This window comes from Hypomesus transpacificus, chromosome 12 (genome assembly GCF_021917145.1).
Source record: "Hypomesus transpacificus isolate Combined female chromosome 12, fHypTra1, whole genome shotgun sequence".
Classification (NCBI taxonomy): domain Eukaryota; kingdom Metazoa; phylum Chordata; class Actinopteri; order Osmeriformes; family Osmeridae; genus Hypomesus; species Hypomesus transpacificus.
In genome coordinates, this window is record NC_061071.1 from 1,126,438 (window position 1) to 1,149,830 (window position 23,393).

The following is a 23,393-nucleotide window of genomic DNA, read 5'->3' on the forward strand; positions in this document are numbered from 1 at the left end:
CTCAGAGAGACACCTCAGAGAGACAGATGATGACCTCAGGGAGACAGGTGACGACCTCAGAGAGACAGGTGATCACCTCAGAGAGACAGGTGATGACCCCAGAGAGACAAGTGATGACCCCAGAGAGACCGGTGATGACCTCAGGGAGACAGGTGATGACCTCAGAGAGACAGGTGATGACCTCAGGGAGACAGGTGATGACCTCAGAGACAGGTGATAACCTCAGAGAGACAGGTGATGACCTCAAGAGAGACAGGTGATGACCTCAGGGAGACAGGTGATGACCTCAGGGAGACAGGTGATCACCTCAGGGAGACAGGTGATCACCTCAGGGAGACAGGTGATGACCTCAGAGAGACAGGTGATGACCTCAGAGAGACAGGTGATGACCTCAGAGAAACAGGTGATGACCTCAGAGAGACAGGTGATGACCTCAGACCTGAGGTACACAGGTGACTACCAGGATGTACATCAGGGGTAGCCAATCCTGGTCCTCGAGGGCCGCTGTCCTGCATGTTTTAGAACAGCATGAAGTATCAAGCTCCTCCAGGAACACATCAGAGACACAACACCAACCAACCAGCTACTAGACCCCATGAGCAAGCAAGCAACCGTTTCACAAATCAAAGAAATGTCTATCTGCCTTTATTGCAAATGTCTTTAAGGCAATCAACCCCACTGATTCAGTCCAGTCACCCCAGACAGCAGGCCAGGCATCCAGGATGAGGCATTTCACTTTCAAATATATTAATATTCCTGTTCAGGAAGATAGGAACGTTGACAAGTTTCAAGTTTAAACTGAGAACAGCTCGTCTGGTCCTGATGTTGGAGTCTGACAGGAGAACAGCCTTGTGTCAGAAGAACATCGTCCCAGTACCATGTCCTGCAATATATATAAAAATTATAAGAAAGAAAAGCTATATCTATCCTTACGCACAGAAAAGTGCATCGGAACATGGTAGGATTTCACCCGATATTCTAACCCTGTAATTGATACCACATAACATAATAATCATTGACAATTGTTGTTGTTCAAGATAATTAAAGTCCACAAGTGTTCATGTTCCAGCAGGCCTGGTCCAGTCAGCAGGCAGACCAGCAGGCAGACCAGCAGACCTGGTCCAGTCAGGAGGCAGACCAGCAGGCAGACCAGCAGGCCTGGTCCAGTCAGGAGGCAGACCAGCAGGCAGACCAGCAGGCAGACCAGCAGGCAGACCAGCAGGCCTGGTCCAGTCAGGAGGCAGACCTGGTCCAGTCCCAGTGTAGGTCTGTTGGCCTCCAGGCAGGCCTTTGGTCTATTCCACTGTTTCCTGTGTGTGTGTGTGTGTGTGTGTGTGTGTGTGTGTGTGTGTGAGAGAGAGAGAGAGAGAGAGCACAGCCTCAGGACATGACCCCGAACACAGGGTTGTGACGACAGATGCTGGGCCCAACCTCCTCGTAGTCCTTCTTGGTGTGACACACCTGGTAGAACTCCGGCTGAGGACCAGAGAGGAGAGAGGTTAGGGTTAGTACGAGGATGAGAGATGTTAGGGTTAGTGAGAGGAGGAGGAGAGAGGTTAGGGTTAGTGAGAGGATGAGAGAGGTTAGGGTTAGTGAGAGGAGGAGAGAGGTTAGGAGGAGAGAGAGGAGAGAGGTTAGGGCTAGTGAGAGGATGAGAGAGGTTAGGGTTAGTGAGAGGATGAGAGAGGTTAGGGTTAGTGAGAGGATGAGAGAGGTTAGGGTTAGTGAGAGGATGAGAGGTTAGGGTTAGTGAGAGGAGGAGGAGAGAGGTTAGGGTTAGTGAGAGGAGGAGAGAGGTTAGGGTTAGTGAGAGGAGGAGGAGAGAGGTTAGGATTAGTGAGAGGATGAGAGAGGTTAGGGTTAGTGAGAGGAAGAGGAGAGAGGTTAGGGTTAGTGAGAGGAGGAGGAGAGAGGTTAGGATTAGTGAGAGGATGAGAGAGGTTAGGGTTAGTGAGAGGAGGAGAGAGGTTAGGGTTAGTGAGAGGAGGAGAGAGGTTAGGGTTAGTGAGAGGAGAGAGAGGTTAGGGTTAGTGAGAGGAGAGAGAGGTTAGGGTTAGTGAGAGGAGAGAGATGTTAGGGTTAGTGAGAGGAGGAGAGATGTTAGGGTTAGTGAGAGGAGAGAGAGGTTAGGGTTAGTGAGAGGAGGAGAGATGTTAGGGTTAGTGAGAGGAGGAGAGATGTTAGGGTTAGTGAGAGGAGAGAGAGGTTAGGGTTAGTGAGAGGAGAGAGAGGTTAGGGTTAGTGAGAGGAGAGAGATGTTAGGGTTAGTGAGAGGAGAGAGGTTAGGGTTAGTGAGAAAGAATGTCAGCTGTGTTAAGGGAGGGGATACTCACTGTGGAGGCCAGCATGGATCCTCCGAACCAGACAGCGTATCTCTGCATGTGGTGAGTGATGACCTGCACATCTATGGGCTTGGGCTGCCATAACACAGGAAACACACCTAGTACATACCTCTATATAGGGTTAGGGACATACCAGTCCTCTACACAGGGCTCAGTCCCTTCCCTCATCTTCAGGTTGCCAGCCTTTCCTCCTTTTCCCTCTCCTTCCTCCTCCCCCTCCCCCCCCCCCCCCCCTTCCTCCTCCCCCTCTCCTTCCTCCTCCCCCTCTCACCCCCTCCTTCCTCCTCCCCCTCTCCTCCCCGTCCCCCTCCCCCCTGCTCCCCCTCACCTTTAGCGTTCCTCCGCTCAGCTCCTCACTGATCTTCAGTCTTCCGTCCACGCTCCTCTTCAGGTCCCTTTGCAGTCGCCGGCCGAAGTCTCGAAACATGGTGGATCCTCCCGACAGGACCACGTTCTGAATACACAGCCCAACATGACCTTAGTGACCTCACTAAGACCTGCAGTCACATCCTCTAACCACTGAGCTCCCTCAGGTGCTCAGGTGCGTTACCTTGTAGAGGGGGCGCCGCACATCGATGGGGCAGTTCTGGATGACCTCGTCCACCACCTCAGAGATGGGCTGGGTGAAGTCAGGGTTGGCGAACTGTGGAGAGGTTAAAGGTCACTGTCACAACCCCACAGGCCAGGACATTGAGGATGAACCCTAACAACTACTGGAGGGAGCAGCGAGCCCACCCACCAGAGCTGGGAGGTGTCTGGGAGGTGTCTGGGAGGTGTCTGGGACGTGTGTGATGGTACCTCAGGGTGGAAGAAGATCTCCGGTCCCAGGAAGCGCTCGTATCCCACGTCGATGGTGAACTCCTTCTTGCTGATGGCGTTGATGCCGGTGTACTGCTTGATCCACTTGGAGCCGTCCGTATCGTACTTGCTGAACTCCTTCACCAGGTCCGGACACACGTAGCTGTACCGCTCCTGGAGACCACAACTACATCACCACCTGTACCGACCCTAACACAACCATAACCTGTACTAACTCAAACCAACCAACCACAAATCAAGACAGGTCCAGACAGACAGATCCAGGCAGACAGATCCAGGCAGACAGGCAGATCCAGGCAGACAGACAGATCCAGGCAGACAGACAGATCCAGGCAGGCAGACAGATCCAGGCAGATCCAGACAGACAGATCCAGGCAGACAGACAGATCCAGGCAGACAGACAGATCCAGGCAGACAGATCCAGGCAGACAGACAGATCCAGACAGACAGACAGATCCAGGCAGACAGACAGATCCAGACAGACCCAGGCAGACAGATCCAGGCAGACAGACAGATCCAGGCAGACAGATCCAGGCAGACAGACAGATCCAGACAGATCCAGGCAGACAGACAGATCCAGACAGACCCAGACAGACAGATCCAGGCAGACAGACAGATCCAGACAGACAGTCCCAGACAGACAGATCCAGGCAGACAGACAGATCCAGACAGACAGATCCAGGCAGACAGACAGATCCAGACAGACAGATCCAGACAGACAGATCCAGGCAGACAGACAGATCCAGACAGACAGACAGATCCAGGCAGACAGACAGATCCAGACAGACCCAGACAGACAGATCCAGGCAGACAGACAGATCCAGACAGACAGATCCAGACAGAGCCTCTACCTTGACAGCCTTGGCCGTCTCCAGGGACTGCTCCGGGGGGATTCCCACCTCCCGCTCCCTCAGCAGCTGCTGGGTGAAGTAGGTGATGTCACGCCCGGCGATGGGGATGTGCTTTATACAGCTGCCAATCACGTAGCCCTCCGCCTAGCAACCAGACACATCACAGTCTCAATATCCACACACACACACATCTGTGATGCAGTGTGCTAGCTAGGAAACGTGCTTCAAACACATCTGTGATGCAGTGTGCTAGCTAGGGAATGTGCTTCAAACACATCTTGACTGCATGATTCAGCTTAGCACATGGATAATGTGTTAGTGTGTGTGTGTGTGTGTCTGTACATGTGTGAGTATGTGTGTGTGTGTGTGGGGGGGGGGGGGGATCCAGCCTACCACAGGGATGACGTGAGTGACTCCGTCCCCACTGTCGATGACGGTGCCTGTCAGGGTCCTCTCCCCCACCTGCCTGGAGGTCCAGGATGCAGCAAGAGCCAGCACTGCCTGGGGGGAGAGGGGGGGTTAGAGACCTCACAGAGAATACACACACACACACACACACACACACACAGCCTCAAAGAGCTGGGACACACACAGCCTTCCAATGCAAATGTGTGAACAGCGGAGCATCCAGTGATGTAAGACGCTCCTGTGTGTGCAGACTCACCTGCACAGCGATGTACAGCCCCGGCACGTTGAACGACTCAAACATGATCTCTGCTGTGTACTCTCTGTTCTCAGGGCTGTTTAACGGAGGCTCCGTCTGGGGAGGGGAACACACATCACCACCCAGTACACCCTGCCTTCCACATCACCTCCCAGTACACCCTGCCTTCCACATCACCTCCCAGTACACCCTGCCACCCAGTACACCCTGCCTTCCACATCACCTCCCAGTACACCCTGCCTTCCACATCACCTCCCAGTACACCCTGCCACCCAGTACACCCTGCCTTCCACATCACCTCCCAGTACACCCTGCCTTCCACATCACCTCCCAGTACACCCTGCCTTCCGCATCACCTCCCAGTACACCCTGCCTTCCACATCACCTCCCAGTACACCCTGCCTTCCACATCACCTCCCAGTACACCCTGCCTTCCACATCACCTCCCAGTACACCCTGCCTTCCACATCACCTCCCAGTACACCCTGCCACCCAGTACACCCTGCCTTCCACATCACCTCCCAGTACACCCTGCCTTCCGCATCACCTCCCAGTACACCCTGCCTTCCACATCACCTCCCAGTACACCCTGCCTTCCGCATCACCTCCCAGTACACCCTGCCTTCCACATCACCTCCCAGTACACCCTGCCTTCCACATCACCTCCCAGTACATCCTGCCATCCAGTACACCCTGCCTTCCACATCACCCTTCCATCCATATTAACCATCCACCCACTACTCTTCCTTCAAGATCAGGCATCCTGCTTGTGTATTAAGCACATGCATGTGTGTATGGTGGTTGTCTAGAGCCTCACCAGCAGGAAGAAGTGGTCTTCTGGCTCCGCTCGCAGGTACTTGAAGATGACTTGCTCCATGAACCTCTCCATCAGGTCCCAGTCCTCCACGATGCCGTGACGGATGGGCCACTGGTAAACACACACACACGGTCCCAGGTTCAAATCTCCCCCTCTACGTCACAGGATAAAAGCTAAGTGAACATGAGTATTATGATGCTGATACCAGGTTATATCCTAAACACCTTGGTGGCGTATGAAGGTTTGTCAACGGCCTCGTCTCCAATGAAGAAGTCGAGATCATCGACTCCCTTCGTCATCCTGCGCTGCGCCTGGTCTCCCACTTTCGCTGATTCCTTGATGGCGATACCTGACATTCAGGAGCAAAGACAATACATTTACATTTTATCCAAAGCGACTTCCAAGGGAGTAGCCAAAACATGAGCATACTTTGTGAAAAAAACTTATAAGTGCCAAAGGGAAGAACCATAAGAGCACGTAGTTAAACAAGTTACAATTAAACAACAAGAACCTCAAAGAGTGTACCTGTAGAAAAGCAATCAACAGTAAAATATTTCACAGCGAGTACAAGACTTTTAAATTAGCTACAACTAACCAACAAGAGCACAACAACTGTCAATAAGAGTCATTGTGATCCTGGAGGAAACTAGCATCAGGTCCAGCAATACCATTGTACTCCTGGAACAAGTGCGTCTTAAGCCTTTTCTTGAAAGTGGGGAGATATTCCGTGTCTCTGATGGGGGTGGGGAGTTGATCAGTATCAGAATCGGTGTTTATTCGCCATTAAAGTTTGCACAGACAAGGAATTTACTTTGGCAGGAGAGCCTACCCAGGCAGCCATTTTCGGCGCCAACACCATTGGGGGCCAGACAGGAGAAGAGCTTGAGTTAGGATCGGTCACTCTTGAGCGGTGGGACCACCAGACGGTTGTCAGAAGAACACCGTAGATGGCGGGTGGGGGTGTAAGGCTGGAGGAGAGACTTGATGTAGTCGGGTGATGGGTAGCCAGTGGAGGGAAATGAGGAGCAGGGTAACATGGGAACATCTGGGTAGACTGAAGACCAGGCGGGCAGCTGCATTCTGAATCCTCTGGAGAGGGCGGGTTGCGCATGCTGTGAGACCGGCGAGCAGCGAGTTGCAGTAGTCCAACTTTGAGAGGACAAGTGCTTGGACTAGCAGCTGGGTAGAATGCTCAGACAGGTATCTCCTGATCTTACGGATGTGGCACATGGTCATATATGCTTACAGTCTGGTTCTCATTAACAAGAGACTGGTCCTACACTTTATCCATCAACTACTGCAGTAAACTCACCAGCAGCTCAGAGATCACTTGATCAGGATTATTGACATTAGGTGATTAGTGTTGCACATGGAGGGATCGAGACCAGATTCACTTACATGAAGGCACAATGAACTGGGGCTCCGTGTTTCCTGCATAGCCAAGCTTCGTGTACCTACAGGAAACAAAAGCACGTAGTGATTGTAATGATAACATCCCTCGTATATTGAACTAGCTACGACTATAACTTTCAGACAAATCCTCAAAGATTAAGTAGGATTTAAAAGATGAAATACCGTCCAAATGCTGAATAACTAGGATTAGAACCATCTATTGCCTTACAAGCAAGTTACGATTTCCTGTCTTATCGAGTTAGCTAGCCGTGCTCGTCTTATATTTTGTGCTACTATGCTTCCTAAGTTGGTCACTGGATACATCAGCACACATTCCAACAGCTACCTTTTGAAAGCACCCAGATGACTAACCTAGCTATGCAACGTAGATTAATGTTTCTCAAGTTATAAGTAGCTAGCTAGTTAGCTAGGGGAGGAAGGGTGGCTAACATAAGGTAAACTACAGTCGCTAGCTCGCCACTTCTGCTGCCGAGCGGGCTGGACTACTGAAGTCTAAACGAGGAACACGGACGGAACGAGAAAATAGCTACTTACCCTGTACCGCAGTCAACCACACATGCCGGTAAACGCCCAGCCATGTTTAGTTTCCTTAACGGCAAAATAAACTGTAATGTGTATTTATATATGGATATATATTGTATAAAATAGTTCAGTTTGTTTAAGGGCAAAGGCTTCCAGACTGTAAGTCGCTAGATGCTGAATGAATCCTGTCAGAGAAGAGTTTCGCAATCATGGTTTGGGTTGCCAGGTTTGTGAACGCCGATCACCCATTCGGGTGGCTTTCACGATAGGTGTTTGAATGACGTCACGTCATTGCAATTCTATGGCGCGAAATACAAACGAAGCGCAGAAGGGATTTTCTACATAAGAAACACCATCACAAACTCAAAATGTCTATGTTATGCGTCGTTTATGGTTTCTCAAGGAGTCTTATCGTATAGGGAGTCAGATGGCTGAGCGGTTAGGGAATTGGGCTATTAATCAGAAGGTTGTCGTTTCAATTCCCGGTAGTGCCAAATGACATTGTGTCCTTGGGCAAGGCACTTCACCCTAGTTGCCTCAGGGGAATTTCCCTGTACTGACTGTAAGTCGCTCTGGATAAGAGCGTCTGCTAAATGACTAAATGTAAATGTATACCAAAAGGTGTTGTTCATAAACATGAAAATGCAAGAAATTTACAGTCAGAATGTCGATACGCCCAGATAGAAAAGGCTAAGTGTTTGGGTGTGACAGGTGTGACGGTATGCAACGTGGCCACGCTCCGTCACTACAAGGCGTCGTTCGCCACTCGCTGGGCTCGACGCAAGACCTCTGACTTGCCAAGCGCGACCACTACCAGCTACGCCAAAGAAAAGCCAGCTATTCTTTGAAGCGGGTAGCCCATTACATACCTGAGGAGTGAGTTTCACAGGTTCACACCCGTTACACAGGTTCCACAGCTATGTGTATGGCTTACCGACTGTCCAAGCGGGGTACCACACTGTTCCACACTACCCTACTGTTCAAAGGAGAAGCAGAATAAAGAGCTGAAACAAAAGCAAGAGTTGTTGAAGAGGAAACAGAAACAAAATTAGGATAAAGCAATTAAACTTGAAACCACTGTCAAGATATGATGTAGTGAGAATTGAAGATCCAAATGCATGGAACAGAAAAGCAACAGTCCTGCAGGAAATAAGCCCAAGTTCATACACTGTAAGGACTGAAGATGGACAAATCCTCAAAAGAAATCGACGCAGGCTTCTGAGAACTCAAGAAACATTGCAAGAAGATGAACATGAACAACCAGATGATAACTACCCTACAGCAGAATCTTCACCTCACAGCATAAGGTCCTGTACCAGCAGATACAGGGATAGTTTTACCCACATGCCATCAGGATGCTGAACTGTCCTTGAAATATCTTTTTGCACTACCCTTTATTTTCAACCTTTTTTCTCAAATTTCCAGTATTTAATTCATTTATTCTCTAAGCTGAACGGACATTGAGCACAAACAATTTAATTACTGATAAATGCTGTTTATGAGTATATGATAATAAACTTGAACTTGATTCTTCACCTTACAGTAGATTCTTTACCTCACAGAATATTCGTTGTCATCAAACAAACAGACAGACAGTTTTAACAAGATCCTCACGTACAATTAAACAACCTGAAAGTCTGAATCTTTAATTTAAAAGTATTTGGCACAAATGTCATACATGATACAAGTAAAATGTTACTTTGAGTTAAAAGCATTGAACACAAATGTAATTGATTTAAGATGAATGCATTAAGTTGTGTTACTATTAGTGTCATTGTTAAGAATGTAATAAGTTGTTTATACCTCAAAAAAAAGGATAATAATATGCAGTAGGCCTATGAGTATTAGATTTGAGAGGAAGTTATGAGGTAGTTCTTCAGGATACAGGAAGTTCAGGTTAGAGATTCGAAAGCATGTGAATAATGTGAATAATGTGGGCCTTGAGCCTGTAATAAAGTTTATATATAATAAAGGACTAGCACAAGGTAGATGTTCATTAATAACTATTAGATTTTATTATTGAAACAGTGAACAATTTTCTCCAACTTGTCCTTTCTGCTTTTCACTTGCCATCCATCTTGGATTTAACGCCTCATCAGAATCTTGTGACTGCAAACAAGCTACTAACATACATTCTCTGCATTAGTCATAGAGTTAATATAACGGCATTAGTGCGTCTCTGAAAATGCGTTTCCGGTCAGGTGGGCATTGAACCGTGCCGTGCTAGTGGGGCCATGACGACACGTGCAGCGCCTCAGTTTCTGCATTTTCCTGAACACATCAACAGAGGGCGGTGTTGGACTGAATATGCTTAATGATGCAGGACAGTAAAAAAACGGTTTAATCGTCGTTGCAAGAGGTAACGAACGACATACACAGTTTAACGTACATTTTAGTCTCCACCGTTTAAATATAAACCAACATTGTCTTTACTTTTATTCGTTCATTTCTATCAGTGACTACAACTCTGAGACGAAGCTCACAGCTCAGACTTCAAAATGACCTCAGAGTTTGTCATGAGAGGTATGTTGGCCATCTTACGATTCCTATTTAGCTAACATCCTTCCCTCAGGCCTGGTGCTTCACTGCACCCACTTGATTTGAGAGTCCCTGCCCGGAAATGTCCATCAGTCAAGCAGACTGTGTCGTCCCTGTGGGCTGTTCCTGTCTCTGTAGGCATGCTCTGCCCAGAGATGATATTGTTGATTTAGCCGCGGTCAGGGGCTGGAGAGGCCAGGCCCGTGAGCGCATGGAGACCCCTGATAAAGAAGACGTATGATGCAGGGAGGTCTCCAATCACACAGCTTTATAGAACATTGCCTTTTTTTCTCCAGGCAGCGCTATCACTCACGGTAGTGTTCCCTCCTTCTCTACTCCCCCCCCTCCCCAGTCCCTTCATCCCCCCTCCCCAGTCCCCTCCTTTCCTCGCCCCCGGTCCCCCCTTCTCTTTATCCCAGTCCCCCCTCTCTCTACCCCAGCCCCTCCTCTCTCTACCCCAGTCCCCCCTCTCCTACCCCAGTCTCCTCTCTCTACCCCAGTCCCTCCTCTCTCTACCCCAGTCCCTCCTCTCTCTACCCCAGTCTCCTCTCTCTACCCCAGTCCCCCCTCTCTCTACCCCAGCCCCTCCTCTCCTACCCCAGTCCCCTCTCTCTACCCCAGTCCCCTCCTCTCTCTACCCCAGTCCCTCCTCTCTCTACCCCAGCCCCTCCTCTCTCTACCCCAGCCCCTCCTCTCTACCCCAGTCCCCTCTCTCTACCCCAGTCCCTCCTCTCTCTACCCCAGTCCCTCCTCTCTCTACCCTAGCCCCTCCTCTCTCTACCCCAGCCCCTCCTCTCTCTACCCCAGCCCCTCCTCTCTCTACCCCAGCCCCTCCTCTCCTACCCCAGTCCCCTCTCTTTACCCCAGTCCCCCCCTCTCTCTACCCCAGTCCCTTCTTCGCTCTACCCCAGTGCGTGCAGAGTTCTGCTCAGGCAACCATGAATTGTTCTTAAATCTATATATATCAGTTTCATATATATCTGTTTCGTGATAAATTTTATAATTTATTCAGTTTGTTGTCCTGGAGGGAAGTTCCGACTATGCTTTAGCCCACCAGATGTCAAGCTAACTTTTGGTGATTCACAAATATAATCGAGAAAAAAATACGTATTGATTAAACAAAAACTGTGAACCATGTGGTCCATGAGGAACACTAAAGTCAAAGGCCCATGGCATCTTATTACATTCCAGATATGATTTCTCGCTCTTATTTCTGTTTACATGAGTCATTATCTGAGTCATTTTCCTGTGGATGAAAAAAGAATATTATGGATTTATTTGGGGGAGTTGACGAGCAAGTTAGTTTCAACACAGTTAGACAAAACAACAGCAAAACCAAAGGTCCAGTACATCCCAAATGTAATGTGATCTTGTCTTTCTCATGGCAGTTTGGGTCTAACTTACTGGACTGAAAGGGTGTGGTGATAGCTCATGGGAGCTCCACACCCCCCACACCCCCAAGCCCTGGTTTAGGGGCACTCCATCCTTCAAAGACAAGACAGCAATAGACTGGAGCAGTCATTGTTTCAGGACCTTAGTGTTGATATCCACAACTGTGCCTAGGTGCGGGGTATTGTGTGTGTCCTTGTGTGGACTAGTCTTTAGTACAGTTAGAACAAGCTGTTTTCACAATGCCTGCACAGTTCTACAGAGCCCCTAGGGGCTAGTTTACTCCCTGCTCTCTGCTTGGTCGCATCATTAGTCACTCTGTATCCAGCCAGTCACCTTCATTCTAATTAGAACAATGTTGTAAAGAGCTTTCGGTGCCGTGCATCTCTCGCCAGGAGATAAACGACCAGGCAGGATATGAGGTTCACCACGAAGCCGTACGGCTGCACTAACTCCTCCAACAAACCCTGTTATTGGTCGCTCTGTTTGGGTTTCTGTTTTAATCAGTATAAAGCGACTGGACACTGAGACATGCTCTCCTGCATCATTGTGATGAATATATCTCCTGCTTGTCCAGGGGGCTGGGGAGCTGGTGTCAGACGCACCCTCGTTAACGTCCTCTGCTCTCAGGTTGAACACCACCATGTAAATCCCCTCCAGCCCTCTTTATAGCTAGGTGAAGTCAATCAAAACTATCTTTTATTGATCTTCTCTTCCATATAAGCTATAAACTGACCTTGGAAATAAACCAGAGACGCTTTTTAAAATGTCACAGGGCTAATCTAAGCATTTGTTCCTGCATTAGGCTACACAGTTTGTGTTGATGTTTCTAACTTGTCATCAAAATCTACGTTTACCACAGCCTAGCTGTGTAACCTACCAAATGTTGAAATCTTTCCGTTTTTCTTGTCTGTGGGAAATTTGAGGATTATGCGTGTTGGTCAGGATTTTGGCAGTGTTCCTTAACGTAGGCTACTCACATGTTAACAAATGTGAATTAATCAGACATTCTACTTAATAAACATGTCAAATTGAATGTGTTAGTGTTAGCAACTCCAACACTAACCCCTCCACACAGCAGACAGCCAGAAGGCTGGGTGTCTGGAAAGTAATTGACTCTTCATGCGTTCAGACCTTCCTCTCGTCTCACGGTCCCATAAGCCGCACCTGAAACTGTTTCCTTCAACAAATATTAATAATTTTGCACTCACACACTTAAAAAACAGACAAGATGTGTTGAGCTCCCTCGTCAGCTATAGTGCCTCTGCCAGCAAGTCCTGATATGACTGTGTTTGCAGACACACATCATTAGACGGGCGGGAGGGAGAGGGAGATCTTATTATTTTTAATAATCTGCTCCTTTTTGCTGCTTCTTAAGCCCAGGAGATCTGCAGTCTGCATTTCCTCCCTGTGTTCCATCCCTTGCTTCTTCACCCAGACCCTCTGTGATGGTAGTTCATGTAGCTGTCGCCAGCAGCCTCAGTTCTCTCATAATGATCCCTTGTTTTAAGGTGCAGCAGTACCCTCCCACATGGTTGGCCTGTGTTGATCAGAGCTTCTCTAATCATCTCTGTTTACAGCTCCACCTTCCACCCACTACCTCAGCACACAGCAGACCCATCCATGCCTACTCTCTGGGTGATGGGATCTGCCCTGGAATGTGAGAGGTTCAAGACTTGTCTGTGTGCAATGTTTTCACGAGGTTGAGAAGGGTTGTTATTTTTGAAGAATAGGGCAATCAAATGGTTAGAATGTACAGTGCATTACTGAATCCATCTTGCAGCTTGTCCAGTCTAGAATACAAAAAATAATATCAAAATACATGTTGGATAAACATGTTGTTCCTTCTTCTTGTACTGTTAGTCTTGTACAGTTAAGGCTTTGGCTTCTGATATGTGGGAAACCATGACAATCTACCACGTGTTGCTGGCATGTTGTGTTGGCTTGGGGCTCAGGTTGTTTATGGAGCAGTAGAAGGAGCTTTTACATGCTGGCTGTAACACCAGACATTCGCTCTGCATTCTTGTAAAGATTGTAAGTCATCCCGCAGTGCTTCATGGGCTATTAACTCAGTGAATTTGCATTCAGTGAAAGACTTGAGCAGTATGTCATTCTGACGTTTATTCCTGAGCAGTTTTCTGCTGCAGGAACATGTAGCACGAACACGTTATTACAGACTCACTTATTCAGACTGTACGACAGACACAGACATTTACAGTGACATCACTCATGTCTGCAACAATTCTCTTCTGCACTTTCTCAGACAGAGTGGAATGAAAGAAGGCTCTCTGTTAGCAATGCTGTTGACGAAACACAAAAACGAAAGGTTTGTAATAAATAAAATCTCATCTCTGTTGGTATCAAACTTTGTCTGTTTCAGCTCTGTAACAATCAGCCATGTCAAACATGTTCTCATCAATGATGCAAAACCTTTTTGTGAAACTGTTATAAAAACTAAAATCAAAATCTACCTTTCAAAACCTCTGTTAATACTTTTTTTTCCAAAATATTCTTTCAGCAGTGCCAATTTTTTACACACCATTCTTTCTTTTTTTACAAACATGTTAAATATGTTTTGGACACGTTTGGACAGTGTGGTAGAACATACAGACCAGTATTACAGACCAGTATGGTAGAACAGTACACAGGGACTGTTGTGTTCTCCTTCAGCTCTGACAAGCACATATTTCAAACCACATTTCACCATCTGTCATTCACATCAGTCACGGTTTGAAACTGAATTCCCAAGCTTGACAAAATGGTTACTGTTGTGTCTGGTGAATGAGACACGGTGCAGCCAAGCTAACCAGGAGGAGACTGCTGTAGGATGCCCTTCACCAGGTACTGACCACAGGATCTCCTTCAGAGAGCTGCAAGTTCTTAACATGTATGGCTGACTGGCTGACTAACAGGAACCCTCATTCAGCTGCTTCATTCACAGTCAGCAGATCCAGGACATGGTGGTTCTGATCTGTTCGCTTATTAAACACCGGGCCACAGTTTTGGTGGTCACGTCTCCAGATTTGGGTGTGTCCTGACCCCTGACCCCATCCTCTCTAATAGAGCGGCTGTTTGCCCTTCAGACTCTCTAAGGTCACAGGGCTACTTATCAGAGTAGGGAATTCAACCTGCACAGAGTGAGGCTTGTCTATGCTCAGTGGTTGTGCTCAGGGGTGGAGGAGGAGAGGCAGGAGAGGATGTGCATAGCTCAGGGGTGGAGGAGGAGAGGCGGAGACGATGTGTATAGCTCAGGGGGGAAGGAGGAGAGGGGGAAGGGATGGTAGTTAGGGTTGGACTGCAGATAGGTTGTATAAAATACATTGTATATAAAAAATATATATACAAAAATGACGAAATGTATTCAAAATGAATATCTTGACAGGCCTATGTTCCTTTTTTTGCCACTTGTCTTTATTCAATATTCACATAAGCAGAAAACAAGCAATATTCTTCCTGGCAGACCCACCTATGCAGCACCTCACATGGCCTACTGCATCCATCGTCATCCATCCACTGCTTTCATGTCACTCATAAAAAAGATATAATAATCAGAAAAAACATCCACTGAAATTAGACAATTAATTAATAATCAGTTGAACATTCAAGATGAAGCTTTTCAAGTTAACCCCTGATTAGGTGTGTTCGCTCTGGCTGGGGCTGGAAGGAGCGATCTGCAAGAGCTTGCAGTCGGACGTGACCTGAGGCCTGTTCCATGAAGCGGGTTAGGGTTGGTTTATGGAACAGGCCTCAGGTATTCCAGGTGTGCTGCATTGGCGTCAGTCATCATGGTCATTCAAGGAAGTGATGTCATCAGTGTGAATCATGAATCACCGTCTTCCAAACAATAGAGTATTTAGTACACACCTTTAAAGTAAAATACTGAACTTAACAAACTAAATCAATTGATATGCATTTTACACCTTGAAACAAGAATAAAGATGATACTAAACTCCACACACACTGAAGAAAGAAACCACTATAAAATAAAGATTTATTTAGTCTTGTATGTACATGTGTCCGGTCCTCTGCAGAGGGTGTGATGCAGTCCAGTCTTGGTGGCAGGTGTTACATAGATGATCCAGGTTGCTGGATATCTTCTGCCCAATTTGCCCAATGTAGAATCCTACAAGGATTACATATTTATATATTTATCTAAACAAGTATTTGTAGTAAGCAAGAGGCCCTATTATGTAAATATGTCCTTCTAAGATGTCCTAGCGCCATTTTCCTCAGTGTGTGCCAGGAGTCTCTCCCAAATAGATATTAGTTTGACAGGTACTAGATAGTAGCTAACCCTAACCCTAACCCTAGATAGTAGCTAACCCTAACCCTAACCCTAACCCTAACCCTAACCCTAACCCTAGATAGTAGCTAACCCTAACCCTAACCCTAACCCTAACCCTAGATAGTAGCTGCATGAGTGTCCAGGTGCTACAGCTCCTGCCAAATGAGTGGTGACAGTAAAACGCTGCTCTCTAACCTCCTCCTGGAGATAACCAGTATTTATGACCCTAGAGGCAGTACTGCCTCAGCTCGTACACAGCCCTGACCCTAGAGGCAGTACTGCCTCAGCTCCTACACAGCCCTGACCCTAGAGGCAGTACTGCCTCAGCTCGTACACAGCCCTGACCCTAGAGGTAGTACTGCCTCAGCTCGTACTCAGCCCTGACCCTAGTGACAATGCTGCCTCAGCCCTGACCCTAGAGGCAGAGCTGCCTCAGTTACTATACAGCTGTGACACTCTCAGGTCCACCCTACCAGGGTTCAATACTGGTCCGATAAAGAGGAACTCGACACCAAAACCTCTGTTCTGAGTTCAACACCCATGGTTCCTAACTGCTCATGAATCTGCTCAGTCCTGATGAGCAATCTGTGCCAAAGGCTCATTTTGTAATTATTTGTTGGTAAGTCCCAGATATGGTGGATCAAATTGAATGCCGTTTGAGATCCTTCTGGAAGTGACGTATCACACAGGGAGGCTGTGTTGGAGGATCCCAAAACATTTTTTCACGATAAATCTTCCACACACAACTTTTCGCCACCATCTTTTGAATATGTGAAAGGGAGATTGGTTACTCTTTAAAACAGTCTATTTTGGTTCCACGTGTATCACCAGGAATTCATGGTTCTTCATCTGCTAAATAAATACATTAAAATGATGTAATACATTAAAATGATGTAATATAATAAAATGCCTAAAAATGGCATAGGTTAACAACTACATTCACTTCTAGCATTTCTATGACAACACAAACTACAAGCTGTGAATGGCTGAGGTTCTAATCCTGTGTATCGTCTGGTTGGACCGTCACATGTAAGGGAAAGCATTTATCAGGAACAATCAAAATGGCTGCAGTATTACCCAGAAGCCCAAGCAAGAACAGATGGTTCACAGCTTTGTCAACTGAGATTATAAGAAAAAACATTGAATAAAGTCAATGCAAGATACATCAAAACGAGGAATACTATTTATGTCCCTACTTCCTAACAACCCTGTTTGATAAGGAAACGTGTGTGATTGCTGTCTAACACGTCCGTGCGGGGTACCCCAGGGCTAGTCCCCCAGATCTATCCATGACCCAGCAGCATTACCCTGCTCACCTGCATGAACCCATCACACTGCTGATCATCATGGATCCCTGGAGCTGGGATCATCGATCTGAGTAGAGTAAGAGGGTTCAGTGAGTGTGTGTAGGTGTGTGTGTGTATAAGTGTGTGTGTGTGTGTGTGGGGGGGGGTTGACTGAAGAAGGCAACTTAAGCACTCATCCTTCAAAAACAATCTGTGTTGTAATGAGACCTTGTAATGTCCGCCACTTCAGTCGTGTGGGTGGGTGTGCGTTGGGTCTATGTCAGAGCAAGGAGGGGTGGCAGCAGCAGGGCCAGAAGGGGGGCCAGTAGGGGGGCGGGGGGCAGGGGGGAGGGGGCATGTGAGGGGTAGGGTCTCTTCTTCAGCCGGGGCCCGTTGCAGAGCGGGGTGCTGCAGCAGGTGATGCAGACCGAGTGAAGCTTCCCGGTGCAGAACTGCTGGTACCCCGAGGACGAGATGAGGCAGGCAGCTGACGATGCACAAGACTGCCTGTAGTGGATACCTGGCAACATGGAGGACACACCGTCAACACAGCAACACGGCTGATCTACAGGTGTTCTAGAGTGTTGTGTTCTACTCTGTTGTGTTCTAGAGAGTTCTGTTCTACAGTGTTGCACCCAGTCAAGGACATCATCACTGTCCTACTAGACAAAAGGCTCGTTTCCAGACCTCTTACCTGCCTCTGATCACGTGTCTAGATGCAGGGCTGTGACTACATGAAATACCAGAGGTTCGGACCACTGTTAAAACATACTCCAAAACATTTATTTAAAATATTGCCCTGCTTTGAATTTTAAAACCTTCCAGAGCTGTGACAATGTGATTAGTCACACAGAGGAACACACTGGACACAAACACCATGAAGGTGATCTTCTACATACATCTAAGAAATGTTTGAGGCGAAAACAAAGTTGGATGCAGCAGGAGCGTAGCCAGAATCATATTTTTGGGTAGGCCTAGAAAAATATGGATAGGCATCTTTTTTTATTATTTACTTGGAGATGTGCACGGTGCATCATTTTTCAGAGATATTTTTCGTTTTTGGGTAGGCCTTAGAACACATTGGGTAGGCCTGTGCCTACCCAGGCCTACCCGTGGCTACGCCCCTGGGATGCAGAGAGGAAAGAAATAGAAAACAGTTCAAAGACCTGCAGGTGTGACTTTGAAGTTTAGAAAATGTTAAACGCTAAATAAAGTCTTTATTTTGTTGCTGTCAGACAGGCAATTGGTAGGTGCGAATGTCTTGTCAAGTATAGACAAGCCGTCACATTGAGAGTATGGAGGCAATTACTCTGCTTGATTACAGCTATTACATTTGACAGAACTAACAATACATTTACTGATTAATCTATGCTCCTTTCTTGCCCGTCAAACACTGCAGTGCAGCTGTCCAATAACCAAACTCTCCAGAAGAAAAAACAAAATCATTTAAAGGGAAACTTAATCACAGGAACAAGTCTTGTTTGGTCCACACGCATGCACACACAGTCACATTCTCCCACACACACAGTGTGGTTTTGGGAAGTTTAGGATATCTGGAGCGAGTGCCCATGCTGGGTGTATAACTGGGCATAACGCTACATCCCACGTAGAACTGAATGAATGAATCCTTCTACTCAACGTTGCCTACCATCCTCCCGGACCAGGATCTCCTTCTGGCAGGTGTCCTGGACGTTGACGGTGCAGTTGACGATGTATTCGGGCGTGGAGCAGTCGCTGAGCCTCACCTCCTCACACTGGTAGCACTGGATCTGCAGAGCTGGGCCTACCAGGAACACCACAGGGTCACACCATCAACACACCACACTGTCCTGACGACACACATCAACACACCACACTATCCTGACAACACACATCATCACACCACACTGTCCTGACGACACACATCAACACACCACACTGTCCTGACAACACACATCATCACACCACACTGTCCTGACAACACATCAACACACCACACTGTCTAACACACCACTCCAGGAACAGTCTGTATTACAAGACACATTGAACAGTTTTGACATCTCAGCTACCAGGCAAGGTGCAACAATAATATTATCTAACAGCTCAACTACAATATTACAGCAAAGTACAGTGCAGCAAAAATAACATACAGAATCTTAAGTGCAACATCAAACAATGTTGTGGGTGCAGTCTGTTAAAAGACAGTGGCACAACAGAACACAATAACTAGACTAGTACCAGTCTCTTATCTACAGCAAACGACAAACAGGGTGTATTATAAACAGTCTAACATCTTTCTGTAAAGGGTGAGGGTTGTTAGGGTCCATCATCTTGGTAATTACAGGCACCACAATCAGAACCATTTTACCACAGTGATTTAAACAGATGACAGCAATCAAATCAATCTGTTCAAAGTCAGTTTCATAACTGCAGCTCCCGTAGAAGGAAAGGTATTGTTGTGACGGTGACCTGCGGTACGTTCCAACCTGGGAGTCAAGAACACACGTGTACATACACACACCGCCCTCCACAGCACACACACCGCCCTCCACAGCACACACACACCACCCTCCATAGCACACACACACTGCACTCCACAGCACACACACCACCCTCCATAGCACACACACACTGCACTCCATAGCACACACACAACCACACACAGACGTACTTTCACTATTTTTTTTATTTTTTTTATCCAGGCTTGTTACTTAAATTTAATCTGTATTTTGTGGCATGATCAACATTATTTCTTGTCATGTGCATTTTTTTTATCTAGTCTACTAAGCTACTGAACAAGGCAGAAGGCAACAAGAAAAATTGCTAATGTTATGGAAGAGACAGGGAGTTAGCGATGTCGACATGACTGAGATTAGGTATCAACCCATGGCCATATATTTACATTTACATTTAGTCATTTAGCAGACGCTCTTATCCAGAGCGACTTACAGTAACTACAGGGACATTACCCCTGAGGCAAGTAGGGTAAAGTGCCTTGCCCAAGGACACAACGCCATTTGGCTCGGCCGGGAATCGAACTGGCAACTTTTAGATTACCAGCCCGATTACCTCACCGTTCAGCCACCTGAATGTCTGATGCTTGCTCATATATGAGGAAGATGTTCGAAATTGTCAGCGTCAAAAAGGATTCCTGGCAAATGTGCCGCATGTCTTTTTGTATTAATGTATGAATATGATGTGAGGTCCAGTTACCAGCGTGACACTAAAACAGGAAGTAGCCTCGCAATGGACACTTTTATTTATATTGTCTGAGCCCATACTTCTTCAGACTACTTTAACTTGAGTGTAAAATAGTAGTCAGTACTTCAACTGTCTTTTTATCTGTACTTCTACTTGAATGAAGGATGTGTGTACTGTTGCCATCTCTGCTGATGTTGGCCAGAGGGAATTAAATGCATTTTCTTAGACGTCCATGCTCCCAAAAAATTGTAAAATTGGCAAGCATCAAAACAGTGCCCTTTCATCGATCACAAAAAAATATATAAGGAAGCAAAGCGGTAAACTAATTATGATGAAGTTAGGCAAGAAAAATGGTTGATGTGTGTCTAACCAGCTACCATTCTATGGGGGGTGAGTGCCCCTCGCATGCCCGAAAAGCATACAATGTAGACAAGCTTTGTCCACAATGTGTCTTCTCAGCTTTTTATCATTTGTTCCCAATGGGAGTGATGGTGGCGACGTAGCAACGTAGTACGTGAGGAAACTTTGATAGAGGCGACGTAGCAGCGACGTTACCTTTGTGAACATTGCATTGGCGCATGTGACGTGTGACCTGTCTGCAAAGCTAAAAATCACTGCCACTGCTACGTCTGCAATCACTGCCACGCCATACATCTGCCATTATATGGCATATGTGTACGTTAGCATCAGACATAATAAAGAGTAGACGCCGCATCGACCGCTACTGCCTACTGGCGAGCCGTGGGGCCGCCATCTTGGAAAGGTCAACCGCTCCACTCAGTGTAATCTGTTTGGCTGGGGCAATCAATGAGCTGTCAGCGCATTAAATTAATCATACCGAACTGAATACCGAACTGATTTTCACACGGTTTGCTTTGCTGCAGAGGTCAGACATGTAGCTATGATACAGGACATGGTTATTCTTTTCACAAAATAAAACCAATAGTATGGCAATGTTACATTTTACTTGTGAAAAGTAATCCCCCGAGCTCTGTTTGCGATTGTCCGCCGATTTGACCAGTAATATGCAGTAATAAGTTACGTTAAATAGCTAAATAGCTATAGATAGATAGCTGCAATCGATTTCTCTGTGTACCTTAGCAAAAGTAAAATGTTCTGTCATATTATTTCAGCATAATGCCAGCCCACAAAAAAATGTAAACCAGGCAATATGTCCCCCCCAATTTCAAAGTCAATCCTACGCCCTTGTCACCCCCCAAAACCGTTCAGCCGCGACTGCCGGCGATCGAACCCGTGTCTGAGACAGTCCTGCCGTCACCCAGCAACCCCCATAGCTCACATCCACCTTACCAGCAGACCAAGAGGACAGAATCAACTAGAAGCTAATAACAAGGCCAACTTTTTCACAGAAACAAGCTCGCAAACCACCACGCCTACCGAAACGTCTCGATTCTAAGAAGATATTCCCCCACAAACACGCGTCTCCATGATTCTGTTTGCTCCCAATATTTCTTTGCTCACGACCGGTTTCAGGTCATTTATTCACCGAGACAGGTATTACTGCTTTAATTACTGTAACGGCAGCAGTTATGAATCATGACTTCTGATAGTTTCATCGAGCACAAATTCAATTGAAATGGATCCTAGACAAAATCATACTCTTATTACTTAAAATCGAGCGAATGATTTATCAAATCTCCTCAGCAGCGTGATCTCATAAAGAATGTAGTTTTACATCATTTATACTGTCTAGTAGGATAGTGAGCGGTGCGCTGGGAAATGCCTCTATAAGGACATCTGCTTAAAGAGAGAGGGTTTCAGTAAGGTTATTGTTCGAATGCAGTTAAGACCCGTGTTTCAGTGCTAAACAAATCGTTTTATGCAGGCCTGGAGTAGGTTCAACTAGGTTCAACTTTAATTGAATTATTCTATTAATTATCTGTAAATGGTTTATGTATCTTACTTTCATTGAATCTTTCCTAAACAATAAAGACATCAACTATAATTAGCCTATAGGATACTGTAAATCGGTAACATTATTTAGACAGGAAGCCTCCCCATCTGCGCGCGGCAGCTTCCCACGCTGTCAGCTGTTGATTCATCCTGTCCTCACGACTAAAAAGATAATGTCATTTGGTTTATTGTATCACGAAATAAATGAGGTAGAGTAAATCGTTTAGTTTGTATGTGTATACACATCTGGCCATGAATAGCCTATACAATTTCAAAAAACAGGGATGAAGTCCGAGTATGAAATTGTTCTCAGTGGGCTACAGTTTGCGTTGCACTAGGAAACACATGTTCGTTAAATCGTTAAGATTTAAATTAAAAGAAGAAATTGAGGAAATTGTTTAGTTAGAACCTCTATATCACTTTTTTGTCGCTACAGGTCAAGCAGTTTAATGTCCAATTTGTTCAAATTAATTAATTGGTGAACAGCCTTCCGTTAATCTGGTCTGGGATGCGCGCTCGAGCTAACATCCTCGGCAGCGCAGTTGTGTACCTGTCACAAGAAGCCCTGCCAAGGAAGTTTTTCATACCTGTATGGAGATGAATTCCAAATAGAGTTGCGAAAATGAGAAGCCGCATCCTCTCCCAATTGATCCGTTGGAAAACATTAGACCAGGTGAACTTCAGACGAGAGCGGGACCCGTGGAGGCATCGGTGGATAAGGGGCGGCGGTGAGCGCGTGTCCTGCAGAGAGGTACGACTTCTTCGTGCAGTTTGAGAAACTGAAAGGGCACAAATGCAACGGCAGACACGTGACGACAAAATCCTGGTTCCCACAGTCTAAGCTCAACGCATTGACTCACAATATTACAATTATCGACGCTTAACCCCACGGTTAGCCTACCCTACAAAATAACGACAATAGGCCCAGTTACAAATGCTCTGAGATTTGTGATTTGTTAAAAAGTAGAATGAAAGGGATGGAGTGATAATGAAGACGTCAGTCTTCAGTGTTTTAATTAATTACTTCTAGTTATTACTCGTTAAAGGACACATTCATATCAATCCTAAATGAGACCCCATTACCACGTCTCACCCACCGTTTCACAACATACAAGAAAAGTGTATTTTTAATGGAAATAGTTTCTCAAATTTATTTAAGAAGTTATAACAGAATAGCCTATATAGCATTAAAGTCTAGAGTAACAGAGTAACAACCAACATTGCACATATTTACCAACGTCCCACCGCGGGAACAATCTCTCCTTATGAAGGAACAAAAACGAAACGAAAGACAGAGTGAAACATGACATTACTATCCTGAGGGAGGTAGGCTACAAAGGCAAGGCATGAATACTCCACATTTAGAAAAATAC

The 23,393-nt window shown here is 46.4% G+C and overlaps 2 protein-coding genes across 2 annotated transcripts; both read right to left on the reverse strand.

The window, feature by feature from the left end:
- Positions 1 to 629: 629 nt before the first annotated feature.
- Positions 630 to 7,641, reverse strand: LOC124474965 (actin-related protein 3-like). Its single transcript, XM_047031443.1, has 12 exons — positions 7,441 to 7,641; positions 6,892 to 6,947; positions 5,718 to 5,842; positions 5,494 to 5,604; positions 4,677 to 4,772; positions 4,406 to 4,513; positions 4,013 to 4,156; positions 3,141 to 3,314; positions 2,893 to 2,985; positions 2,671 to 2,796; positions 2,334 to 2,417; positions 630 to 1,476 (listed from the first exon to the last, which is right to left on the reverse strand). The coding sequence occupies exons 1-12, from the start codon at positions 7,482 to 7,484 to the stop codon at positions 1,381 to 1,383; spliced, it is 1,257 nt and encodes a 418-aa protein (XP_046887399.1). The 5' UTR covers positions 7,485 to 7,641; the 3' UTR covers positions 630 to 1,380.
- A 9,430-nt stretch (positions 7,642 to 17,071) lies between these two features.
- Positions 17,072 to 22,780, reverse strand: LOC124474973 (ly6/PLAUR domain-containing protein 1-like). The gene is made up of 3 exons (XM_047031456.1): positions 22,608 to 22,780; positions 18,575 to 18,709; positions 17,072 to 17,446 (listed from the first exon to the last, which is right to left on the reverse strand). Exons 1-3 carry the CDS (start codon positions 22,654 to 22,656, stop codon positions 17,202 to 17,204), a joined length of 429 nt encoding a protein of 142 aa, XP_046887412.1. The 5' UTR covers positions 22,657 to 22,780; the 3' UTR covers positions 17,072 to 17,201.
- Between the last annotated feature and the right edge of the window lie 613 nt (positions 22,781 to 23,393).